Source organism: Pelophylax lessonae (genome assembly GCF_965119305.1).
Source record: "Pelophylax lessonae genome assembly, chromosome: 6".
Lineage (NCBI taxonomy): Eukaryota > Metazoa > Chordata > Amphibia > Anura > Ranidae > Pelophylax > Pelophylax lessonae.
Window position 1 is genome coordinate 165,542,687 of NC_138773.1, and position 13,038 is coordinate 165,555,724.

The 13,038-nt window shown below is 44.3% G+C and overlaps 1 protein-coding gene across 1 annotated transcript in view; it reads left to right on the forward strand.

The window, feature by feature from the left end:
• LOC309558683 (ectonucleotide pyrophosphatase/phosphodiesterase family member 7-like) overlaps nucleotides 1-13,038 on the forward strand; it is a gene marked incomplete at both ends in the record, with an annotated part of 192,943 nt that overhangs the window by 126,709 nt on the left and 53,196 nt on the right. Inside the window, one exon of the mRNA XM_082261740.1 lies at nucleotides 4,694-4,875. Coding sequence (XP_082117866.1) covers nucleotides 4,694-4,875 — 182 coding nt within the window. The remainder of the gene's footprint in view (nucleotides 1-4,693; nucleotides 4,876-13,038) is intronic.

A 13,038-nucleotide genomic window follows, 5' to 3' on the forward strand; every position in this document is an offset into this window, starting at 1 on the left:
TGCTCGGGTCACCAGTACAGTATTTGTACATTGATATCATTATCCCCCCTCAATCGTCTTTTCTCTAGAGAGAAAAGGTTCAGTGCTTGTAGTCTTTCCTCATAGCTGATGTCCTCCATTCCCCTAATTATTTTTGTTGCCCTTCTCTGGACTTTCTCCAATTCCAGCACATCCTTCCTGAGGACCGGTGCCCAAAACTGGACAGCATACTCCAGATGTGGCCGGACCAGAGTCTTGTAGAGTGGGAGAATAATCTCTTTATTTCTGGAGTGAATGCCCTTTTTTATACATCCCAGTATTCTGTTGGCTTTGCTTGCGGCGGCTTGGCATTGCATGCCACTGGCAAGCTTGTTGTCTACCAGTACCCCCAAGTCCTTTTCCATCCTAGACTCACCCAGAGGTTCCCCCCCTAGTGAGTAGCTTGCTTTCTGGTTTCTGGCCCCCAAGTGCATTACTTTACATTTATCAACATTAAACCTCATCTGCCATGTAGTTGCCCACCCAGTTATTTTGTTCAGGTCTGCTTGCAAGGTTTCCACATCCTGCATAGAAGATATTGGCATGCCTAGTTTAGTATCATCTGCAAATACTGAGATTGTACTAGATATCCCCTCCTCTAGATCATTTATGAACAAATTAAACAGGATTGGTCCCAGGACAGAACCCTGGGGGACCCCACTTTCCACACCCGCCCAATCCGAGTACTCCCCATTAATCACCACCCTCTGTACTCTCCCCTGGAGCCAGTTCTCTATCCAGGTACTCACCTTCTAATCCATACCTACCTTCCTTAGTTTGTACAGTAATCGTTTGTGGGGAACGGTGTCAAAGGCCTTTGCAAAGTCCAGATACACCACATCCACAGGCTTACCTTTATCTAGGTGGCTGCTCACTTCATCGTAGAAGGTCAATAGATTGGTTTGGCAAGAACGATTTTTCATAAATCCATGCTGATTACTACTTATAATAGTTCCAGTATTCCATGTCCTTTGTCTGCTTGTTTTCAGTAAACTGTTTGCAAACTTTCTTGTACAGCATCTTTAGAAGAAGCTTCCTTTTGGGACGACAGCCATGGAGACCAATTTGATGCAGTGTGAGCACTGACAGGCTGACCCCCTACCCCTTCAACCTCTGTAGCAATGTTGGCAGCACTCATTCGTCTATTTCCCAAAGACAACCTCTGGATATGATGCTGAGCATGTTCACTCAACTTCTTTGGTCGACCATGGCGAAGCCTGTTCTGAGTGGAACATGTCCTGTTAAACCATCTTGGCCACCAGGCCCAGACTGGGACAAAAAATAGGCCCAGGCATTTTGGACGGAGCAGCCCATGACATGTTAACCTGCCCCTTGCCCACTCTCCATCCTGATGGATCCCCCAGGAGAAGGTAGGGGGGAATCCATCAGAGGTGCAGAGGTAAGGGGAGCTGGGAAAGAGCATGGGGGGGTCAAAGAGCACAGGCAGGAACCTGGAAAACCCAGGGTGGGACGAGAGCACAGGGAGGGCCAGAGAGCACTTGTGGGGGGGGGGGGGCTGGGCTGGGGAGCACATGGGGAGTCTGAAGAGCACTGGGGGTGGGGGGTCGGAGAGCACAGGAGGAAGAAAAAACACAGGGTGGGATGGAGAGCACAGGGGGGCAGGAGAGCATGGGGTGGAGAGCACAGGGGACCAGAGAGCACTGGGATAGCTGAAGAGCACTGGGGGAGAGGCAGAGGACACGGGGGGGCTGTGGAGAGCACAGGTGGAGGTGGAAAGCTCATCTGTGATATGCATTCACATGTGAAAGCATTTCAAGTAAAATTAGACCTCATTAAACAAGTGAAGGAGGAAAACTTCTTCCATCTCCTCAAAACCTTTTGGCTGAAAAAACAGAAATTTTGAAAAAAGGAGTTTCAATTTAGATTTAAAGAGCTTCATCTCCATGAACGGGACATACAGCTTTTCCGGAACCCATTTTCTGTTGACATTGAAAATGTTGACCCGATTTACCAAATGGAATTGGCTGAACTACAGAATTGTGACTCTCTGAAAGACGCATTCAAATCAAGCAGCCTTACTAACAGAGATGTATAGTAACTAAGTAGAACCACTTCACTATTGTACTTAAGTACCAAAAGGCGGTATCTGTACTTTCCTAGAGTAGAATTTTTTTCTCCTACTTCCACTTTTACTTCACTACATTTTTTCGATGATTTCAATACTTCTACTCCAATATTTTTTTTTTGTGCTGCATAGTTACTCGTTACTATTATAAAAATTACCACTGCCAGAACAGTAGATGGCAGGTTTCATGAAGCTCAAAACATGGGTATTATCAGCGCATACGAAAATAAATGCTACTGTATGTATAAATAAAAGCTGCATTTGAAATAATAAAAAACAATATGATGTTCAAACTTTTGACTTCTTTCTTTAATAACTACATAACACAGTACTTGTACTTTTACTTTCAGTACTTGAGTAGCAAAATTTTTAAAAAACTACTTGCAATACTTAAGTACAAAAAATGTTGAATACTTTAGTTCTTCTACTCAAGTCACTTTTTGATCGAGCACTTCCACTTCTACTCAAGTCACTTTTTGATCGAGCACTTGTACACTTGCACTCAAGTATGGGTTTCGAGTACTTTATACAACTCTGCTTAGTAATTTCTATGCATCTCTCCCCTCTGAGACATATCCTAATCTCAGGAACCATGCACTCAAAATTGCAACCATCTTTGGCAGCACCTATGTCTGTGAACAGACTTTTTCCTGAATGAAACATCTGAAATCTCCAACCAGATCCAGACTAACTGATGAACACTTGCATCACTTGCTACGACTAGCAGTGACAAATATGGAACCAGATATTGACCATCTCATTAGCCAAAAGCAGGCCCATAATTCCCATTGAAACACCAATAAGTTTATGTTGATTAAAATCGTTCTTCCTTTTAAATGTTTTATTGTTTTTCCTGTTTTTTTGTGCACTACAAATAAAATATGTGCATTGGAATTCGTTCATATTTTTTTCAAACTATAGTTCGGCCCCCAACAGTGTCTGAGGGACAGTGAACTGGCCCCTGGTTTAAAAAGTTTGAGGACCCCTGATGTAGAGCAACAATTCTTTTTTAGATCCTCAGAGAGTTCTTTGCCATGAGGTGCCATGTTGAACTTCCAGTAACCAGTATGAGATTGTGAGAGGAGTAACACCAAATTTAACACACCTGCTCCTCATTCACACCTGAGACCTTGTAATACTAACGAGTCACATGACACCGGGGAGGGAAAATGGCTAATTGGGCCCAATTTGGGCATTTTTACTTAGGGGTGTACTCACTTTTGTTGCCAGTGGTTTAGACATTAATGGCTGTGTGTTGAGTTATTTTGAGGGAACAGTAAATTTAGACTGTTATACAAGCTGTACACTCACTACTTTACATTGTAGCAAAGTGTAATTTATCCACATGAAAAGATATAATAAAATATTTATAAAAATGTGAGGGGTGTGCTCACTTTCGTGAGATACTGTATATATTGTCTGCAGTCTCTCACAGCTCTCTGTAGCATTACATTCACAGAATATTATGTATGGTTTTTCAATGATGTCAGGAGCCGCACTTGAAGCTCCTTATATTAAGTAAGTTATGCTTATCCATAAATTAAAAAAAAAAAAAAAAATTAAGCTTTGGCTTGACATACACTTTAAAACTGAATTTTTTCAATTGTTTAATTGCCAGTGAAATACAATATACTACCAAAAGTATTGGGACACCTGCCTTTACACGCACATGAACTTTAATGGCATCCAAGTCTTAGTTTGTAGGGTTAAATATTGAGTTGGCCCCCCCTATGCAGCTATAACAGCTTTAACTCCTCAGGGAAGGCTGTCTACAAGGTTTAGGAGTGTGTCTATGGGAATGTATGACCATTCTTCCAGAAGGGCATTTGTGAGGTCAAGCGCTGATGTGGATAAGAGGACCTGGCTTACAGTCTCTGCTCAAATTCATCCCAAAGGTGTTCTATCAGGTTGAGCTCAGGACTCTGTGCTGACCAGTCAAGTTCCTCAACCCCACAACGCCACACACCACGGTCCAAAAAGACATGGGTGAGCAAGTGTGGGTGGAGGAACTTTACCGGCCTGCACAGAGTCCTGATCTCAACCCGATAGAACACCTTTGGAGTGAATTAGAGCAGAGACTGTGAGCCAGGCCTTCTTGTCCACATCAGTGCATGACCTCACAAATGCACTTCTGGAAGAATGGTCAAACATTCCCATAGACACACTCCTAAACCTTGTGGACAGCCTTCCTAGAAGAGTTGAAGCTGTTATAGATGCAAAGGGTGGGCCAACTCAGTATTGAACTTTACGAACTAAGAATAGAATGTCGCTAAAGTTCATGTGCATGTAAAGCAGGCTTTTGATGATATAGTGTATATGTTTTCTTCTATTCTCAGCCACTAGCTAGGTAAACAGCACATAAGTACAAACTACATGAAGATGCAATGCTTGAGAGGGTGTTAAGATATAACTATCTTAAGTGAGCTTTGGCCTGATAAACAACTGATAAGTCACTGACATACAAATTTTTCAGTGACAGCAGATCTGAGCTACAACTGTACACCATCTATATTCCACCATGAAATATAATTATTTTGTTGTTCTTTTTTTATTTCTTTTCACCATTATTTTTTGCAAGCCCATTTTTAGAAATGGAAAGGAAACACATAACAAGCTTCTTGTCATATCCTTCGATGGATTTCGTTGGAATTACGACCAAGATGTTGACACTCCACTACTGGACTACCTGGCTGAAATAGGTGTGAAAGCAAAACATGTGACCCCACCATTTGTAACAATGACATCTCCATCTCATTTCACTACGATCACTGGTAAGTAAAAAATCCTAGATATTAATAATATTAGATAACTGCAAAACAATTAAAAAAAGGTATTTGTGTGTAGGCAGGTGACAGGGAACAGTGTGCTGTGTCTACAGTGCACATCTGCTCCATCTGGCCAGCGATGTTGAGGAGTGATGCTCTGATTCTATTATTACTAATGCCTAATTTACACATTGTGCGATGACAGATATTTTACTGCATTGTAAAACGTCTGTCACCGCAAGGACACACAGAAAACAATTGTTTCCTGTGTGTCCCATTCACACTGTAATACAACCTAGGGCAAGAACCGTATGGCAGCACACTACATTGGGCTGCTTTACAGCACCATGATTAAAGTTTTCATTTTGTACACTTCAAATAAAGTTTGAAAAAAAAAAGGGGAGCAGCATGGTGCCCGATTCAGCACATTACGCTGCTCCCCAATAGACAGTTTTCAGATCGGTAAAGCACTCCGGCATCTGTCTGTTGTAGTGTGAATCCAGTCTAAATGAATGCTGTTTACTACAGGTGCTAGGGGGAGCCCTCTATAGGATTCATGTGTTATCTACTATGGGATCCAAGTAGAATCTTTAATGAAATCTTATGTAAGCCTGTGTCATATATTGACACAGAACTGTCACAAACTTTGGGCAGCAATCTTGGACACAGGAGGGCTATATAAACCTTGTTCTGCATTACAAATGCGCCATTTGTTGGGAAGTAGAAAAGGCAAGGACAGGAACCCAACTTGATAAGGACTGTTGGGTCTTAGCCCCAATTCTAGATTGGTAAGGAGCTGAGTTAGTCCTCAAGCTATTGGTCAGGAACCACCGTGTTGCAGAGCTGTCCATTTTAGTGTGGGATTGCTATAATAAATAGATCCCTTTACTTCAGCAAGTTAATGAGGGCATGCTTGACTGTGTGTAAGAGCTGCATATTTGTTCTTTGCTCAGTTAGCTGTTAAATGTGCTTTATTATTTGAAGTGGATCTAAAGAAGGCCAGTTTATGCCTGTTTATTTGAACAAAAAATCTGTTGTAAAGGCACACATGGCTTACTTCCCTTCTTTGTCTTGTCTACTGCCCCATTGTTACATCCTCTTGCAGTATAGATGGAACAGAGAGTATTCGTTCTGGTACAATTGTTTTCCATTTCCAGAGTCCAGTGCTGTGGTCTTTGGTTCGGGACTTTTGGTGCTGAAAATAAGGCAAATACCAAGGTTTTATAAAGTGTCAAAGAGCAACAAACTGTGCCTAACCCTAAGCCCCCATCACCTAAAGTTAAACTTTAGGCATATATGAAAAGCACAAATTATTGCATCTCTGCAATCAATAAAACACCAATAAATGCACTTGTACACTCTGATTCAGTGTATGTATCTGAATTTTTCTTTGTATCAGTCTCCTGCAGTATCTGTAGAGCAGGGCTGGAGTGTGAGAGAGAAGACACATGTCATTAGGAAAAGAAAGCAGAGTGACAGAGAAATTAACTCATCATTGTACTGCTTCTCCTTTCATGATTAAGTCATAGGCTGGGGCAGGACAAGGAAGAAGTAGGTTGAATGATGCTGGCCATCAGACCAAGGACATCTAGTGGCAAAAAAAAAATACTGTGGAGAAAATATCTAGACTAGAGAGGAGCTCAGGCCTGTTCGAGTTGCTATGTGCCCGATCCCGCCAGGAAGTCGACACTGCACTCCATTAATCACAGGCAGTGAGACATTCCCTGATTTGTGCAGCTGCTGATCAGGAAATGTCTCACTGCCTGTGATTAGCGGAGTGCAGTGTCGGCTTCCTGGCGGGATCGGGCATGTACGAACTCGAACACGCCCGAGCTCATCCATGATCTAGACTAAAAGTAAGTATTGCAGCAAACAAAAAATTTACTTTTGGCTTACATGTAAAATCCATTTCTTGGAGTACATCACGGCACACAGAACTGTTCTATTATTCCATAGTTTCAGTTATGTGCCACAGGTAATTGGACACTGGCAAAAGGCTGAAAGTCTCTTCCTATATAATCTCTTCTCAGCTTTGTATCCAATGATGTAGTCCAAGAAACAGTAAGACAGAAATTACAGTTTCTTAATCGTAGTACATCATGGGACACAGAGCAATTCTATTGTTCCTTACTCACTGGAATGTCCTAAATCAATGCCTATGAGGGGAGGGATACACAGCAACCACCAACAGGCCAAAAAGAACTACACAGCAGCCTGTAAATCACTGCAACCAAGAGCAGAATACTCAGAGGCTCTAACATCTACCTGGTAAAACCTTATAGAAGTATGAACTGAGGACCAAGTAGCCACCTTAGCTTGTGACCTGTGCTACTGAGCAATTCTATTGTTCCTTACTCACTGGAATGTCCTAAATCAATGCCTATGAGGGGAGGGATACACAGCAACCACCAACAGGCCAAAAAGAACTACACAGCAGCCTGTAAATCACTGTAACCAAGAGCAGAATACTCAGAGGCTCTAACATCTACCTGGTAAAACCTTATAGAAGTATGAACTGAGGACCAAGTAGCCACCTTAGCTTGTGACCTGTGCTACTGAGCTTGATTACACCCAGAAAGAACCATTATTCCTGTCACAATGTGCCATCACAGAAAAAGAGAAAGCCTTTCTTTTTAAACCTTAGGCTTAAGAGACAACCTGATGAATCCAATGTCAAATAGTAGACTTGGGAGCTGGGTGACCCGTTTTTTTTGGCCCTTCTGTAAGTTTGACTGGCTGACTGCAGAAGTCAACTGCAGATACATTCTGACAGCCTGAGCCACATCCAAAGTGTGTAGGGCATTGGCCTCCAGTGAATGAGGCCTGGGAAAAAAAGCCAAAACCACCTTTGGCAAGAAAAACGGCTGAGGCCAAAAGACCACTTTGTCATGGTGAAGGATCAGGAGTTCCCCATGGAGGTGTGAAGCTCTAAATAGAGGTCAAGGCACACGTTGGCCTCATTACATTACAGGTCAATATTTTAAGATGAGCATGTAGGCAGGTATCCTACTTTGCATAAAGTTAGCACCCGGCTGCCCAGGTCAGAGGGAAGGGGTTAATATTTTGCCACATTTCTGCAATGTGTGCATGGGCTTTCGCTGCAGTCTAGCCTTCCTCCCGTGTTCTATAAAAGTGAAGAGGTTCAGGTCCTAAAGGGGTTCCAGTGAACACTTGGGAAAACGCATAGGTAACCAATGTAAACACTTTCTGGGACCTTTGGAATGCCAATTCTTCAGAATGACCCTGGAACATGGACAACTCTGGAGCACTACCAAGCATGGAATTTCTTCTAAGAGACTAGATTCACTTAGGAACATAATGTTATTGCATGTTATACTGTACATGTTTGCCAAATTACAGTAAACATTGATTTAACTGCTCAGAGACTTGTCTGAAGTTATTCAAGGGGTACATGTGAGGATTTGGCATATCATCAAAGAACTTGAGTCCTTAACCACAGTATGGGGTATGTGTAGCATCACTACAGTAGAGGTTCTATCACGTACCTGGAGGTGAGCTTGAACAGTGAGGAAGGCCTCTCTTACGCCTCTGACTCGGGACCCCTGATAGTGCAGACAGGAGGTGCCGAGTATAGAGTAGCACAAGTGCCTGATGTAGCTGGAAGTCCACAGACAGGGATAGCCGGGTAAGTCCAGAGCAGGTATGCAGGCAACAGGTGCTGGTGGCAGGAGCGTAGTGAGACAAGCCGGGTCAGAAGCCAAACGGTCATACAGGAGCCAGAAGGAGCAGACTGGAGCGGAGGTCAAGGGACAAGCCAAGGTCGGTGCAGGCGGAGAGCAGAGGATAGTCAGGACAAGCCGGGTCTGGTACTGGTAAACGGGATACAGGTAGCAGGTTCAGGTCAACAAGGCTGAAGACAAAGCAGCACTGGAGCTGAGCAAGAGCTGAGTTTAAATAGTCCATTTGGCGCCAGCATCTGTCACGTTGCGTGTTTGCGTGCCCGCGTGCTTGCGTGCGCGCGCGTGCGTGCGTTCGCGCATTCGTGCATGCGCATTAGCCAAGTCCCGGCGGGATTGAACAGAAACACAACTCTGAACAGAAAACCTCTTCTTACATTGCCCCCTCCCAATGGGCAGCCTCTGGATGCCCAAACGGGCTAGTTTCTCAGGGTAATTACGTTTGAATGCTTGGATTAGGTCTTTTGCATGAATATTGGTTACAGGCTCCCAGGAATTATCTTCAGGTCCATAACCTTTCCATTTAATTAAGTATTGGACTAGGTTGCCTCTTTTCCTGCAATCAATAATGGATCCTACTTCGAATTCCTCTTCTCCATCGATTAGCACGGGTTAAGGAGGCCCATTTATCCGTCCAGGGAAAGGGTCCGGAAATGTAGATTTCAGCAATGATACGTGAAAGACAGGGTGGATTTTAAAAGACTCAGGTAACAGTAATTCATAGGTCACATCATTAATTTTCCTTTTAACTGGAAAGGGGCCTATGAACTTGGGCCCAAGTTTTCTTGACGGGCAGGTTAGTTTTAGGTTGGTTGTGGCCAGCCATACCTTGTCACCAGGTTCCAAGATCAGTTCTCCTCTTCTTTTTCTGTCATAGAACCTCTTGTTACATTCTTGAGCTTTGGCCATAGTTTCCTGTAGTAATCTGTTATTGGAGGTAAAAAAATTAACCATGTCCTGCACAGCAGGAACAGACCCTTCGGGAACTGTGGTGACCAGGAAGGAAGGATGGTAGCCATAATTGGCAAAGAACGGGGTTTGCTTAATAGCAGAATGTTCAGAATTATTGTAGGCAAACTCGGCCAGTGGTAACAGTGTTACCCAATCATCCTGTGAATAAGAGGAAAAACAGCGTAAATATTGCTCCAAGGTCTGATTAGTCCTTTCTGTCTGGCCATTGGTCTGTGGGTGGTAAGCTGAAGAAAAGGATAGTGAAATTCTCAATTTTTCACAAAGGGATTTCCAAAACTTGGAGGTAAACTGCACCCCACGATCAGACACTATGTTAGTAGGAACTCCATGCAATCTTACAATCTCCCTAATGAACATTTTGGCAGTATCTGCGGCTGATGGTGTACCCTTCATTGGCAGGAAATGTGCCATCTTGGATAGTCGATCAACGACTACAAAGATGGTAGTGTGACCCTCGGATGGGGGCAGTTCCACAATGAAGTCCATGGATATAATTTTCCAGGCCCTGTCTGGAATTGGCAAAGGTCTGAGTAGACCCCAAGACTTAGTTCTGGTTGTCTTGTTCCGAATGCAGGTGACACAGGTCTCAACATATTTCCTACAGTCCTTTTCTAGGCTAGGCCACCAGAAGGTACGCTGGAGCAGTTCAGTAGTCTTGCGGATACCAAAGTGACCAGCGAGTGTGTGATCGTGGCAGAGGCCCAGAATATTGACCCGGAATCTTTCGGGAATAAAGATTTTATTATTGTGCCCAAAAAGTCCATCCTTAATTTGTAGAGTAACTCCGGGAAGAGGTGGCATTCCTCTAGATGCCTGTTTGATTTGGGATAGTAAGCCTTCTTGTAGCAACAAGAAGTTCCCCGAAGACAGGATCGTATCTGGGATCACAGATTCTTCCGCTTCACAGAACATGCGGGAGAGCGCATCGGGTTTAGTGTTCTTTGATCCCGGCCTATAGGTAACGTGGAAAGAAAATCTTGAAAAAAAAAGAGCCCACCTGGCCTGACATGGTCTTAAACGTTTCGCAGCTCGCAGGTATTCCAGATTTTTATGGTCTTTATATACCAGGATTGGGTGAGCTGCTCCTTCTAGAAGATACCTCCATTCTTCTAGAGCTGCTTTAATTGCCAAGAGTTCACGATCACCCACGTCATAATTCCTTTCTGCAGGAGACAGTTTACGTGAGAAAAAGGCAACAGGATGCAACAGGGCCTCGGCTCCTTGGCGTTGGGATAATACTGCTCCAACTGCTGACTCGGAAACGTCTACCTCCAGGACATAAGGTAGAGCGGGGTCAGGATGTCGGAGCACAGGTGCAGAGGTAAATAGGGTCTTCAGGGTTTCAAAAGCGGTTTGTGCCTCAGGAGTCCACTGAAACCGAATACCATGTCTGGTCAACTGGGTGATAGGAGAAATAATTGCAGAAAAGTTCTTGATGAATTTCCGATAAAAGTTTGCAAACCCCACAAACCGTTGTACCCCTTTCTTGTCTGTGGGGGCTGGCCAGTCTAAAATGGCAGACACTTTTTGCGGATCCATCTTGATGCCCTCTGTGGAAAGAACCAGACCTAAGAATTGAATGTCCTGTCGGCTAAATTCAAATTTTTCGGGTTTTGCATATAAGCCATGTTGCCTGAGTCAGGCCAAAACACTCCTTACATGCCCATGATGATCCTCCAAGGTAACAGAAAAGATCAGGATATCATCAAGATATACAATGAGAAATAAGTCCAGAAAGTCTCGAAAAATATAATTTATGAAATGCTGGAAGGTGGCCGGGGCATTACAGAGTCCGAAGGGCATTACAAGGTACTCGAAGTGCCCAAAACGAGTACGAAATGCAGTCTTCCACTCGTCACCTTCCCGGATTCGCACCAGATTATATGTTCCACGTAGATCCAACTTGGTAAACACGGTAGCAGAACGAAGTCTCTGGAATAGTTCTGGTACCAGGGGTAAGGGGCAACGGTTTTTGATTGTGATTTTATTTAAGTCCTGGTAATCCACACAGGGTCGGAGGGAGTGGTCTTTCTTCTCCACAAAGAAAATCCCTGCTCCTGCCAGGGACGTGGAAGGGCGAATAAAACCTTTCCTTAGGCTGTCATCGATGTACTCCTTTAAAGCTGTGAGTTCAAGCTCTGTGAGGGGAAAAATTCGTCCAAAAGGTATTTCGGCTCCAGGGAGGAGCTCGATTGGACAGTCGTATGGTCTGAGGGGAGGAAGAGTCTCTGCTCCTTTTTTACTGAAGACGTCAAGAAAGTCATGATAGACCACAGGAACAGAGGAACGAGCTTCATCATCAGACTCCATGCATAGCAGTGAAGATGGTTGAAGAGGTTGTTGGAAGAAGCAAAGCTGTCGACAGTAAGGGGATAGGAACTCAATTTCTCCTGTTTTCCAATTGATACATGGGTTGTGCGCCTGTAGCCATGGCATTCCCAAAATGATAGGGAATAAGGGGGAAGTGATAACATCCAGGCGTAGAAGTTCCTTGTGGTTGCCAGATATGGTGGCAGGTAAGGGAAGAGTCTCTTGAGTGACAGGCCCAGATTTTATACGTGACCCATCTGCCAAATGGATTGCCATTCCATTAGATCTCAGCTTTAAAGAGACCTTGAATTGGTTAGCAAATTCTTGGTCGATGAAGCAGCTACAGGCTCCAGAGTCAATAATGGCGGGTACCCGGATAGCCCCTTCTGGAAGCTGTAAGGAGACAAGGACAGTCAGGTGAGAGGAGTTGTGTGAACTCGATTCCTGGTTGATAGAAGAGAGAGTTAACTACTTACGGCTCTTGGCGGGGCAGGATCTCACATAGTGTCCACTCTCTCCGCAGTACAGGCATAGATCGTTCAACCGACGGCGTTGGCGTTCTTCTGGAGAGAGAGAAGGCCGAAGCATGCCGAGCTGCATCAGCTCTGAAATGTCAGCAGCAGGTGTGGCAGAGACTGAGGGTGTAGGCCCTGAAGGGCGGAAGACTCGCGGCATCATCCACATAGGTCGAAGTTGCTCACCAGCCCTTTCTGAATGGCGTTCTTTTAGGCGCCGATCGATCTGGATAGCCAGATTAATTAGAGCTTCCAGAGAACCTGGTGTAATGTTCCGGTACCTTTGGTACCCTAAATTACTCTTTTTCACAAGTGTATGCACCCCACCATTCTCTTTTGGAAAGGTGCGCATACACCTTTAAGACTGAAGCTGTCGTCACTCAGCGCCGGACTAGATGGCTATTTAAAGCGCCGGTTCTCACTCACATGTGTTCGTTCAAACACCCTTACCTGGATGCTAACTTGGCTTGAAGCTTTCGTGCTTGCAAGCATACCTCGCTGACGGAACCTCGCTGCGCTGATCCCTGCATCCCGCTTCCGGATCATCCGCTCCTCCTGAACCAACCTTCGGCTGTATTGCTATTAGTGCTAAGTACCCCGCAGGGGAACCCTCTATAAACTTATACTAAGCTTACACTATCTAGCTCTGCATAGTAAAGACTATTTATCACATC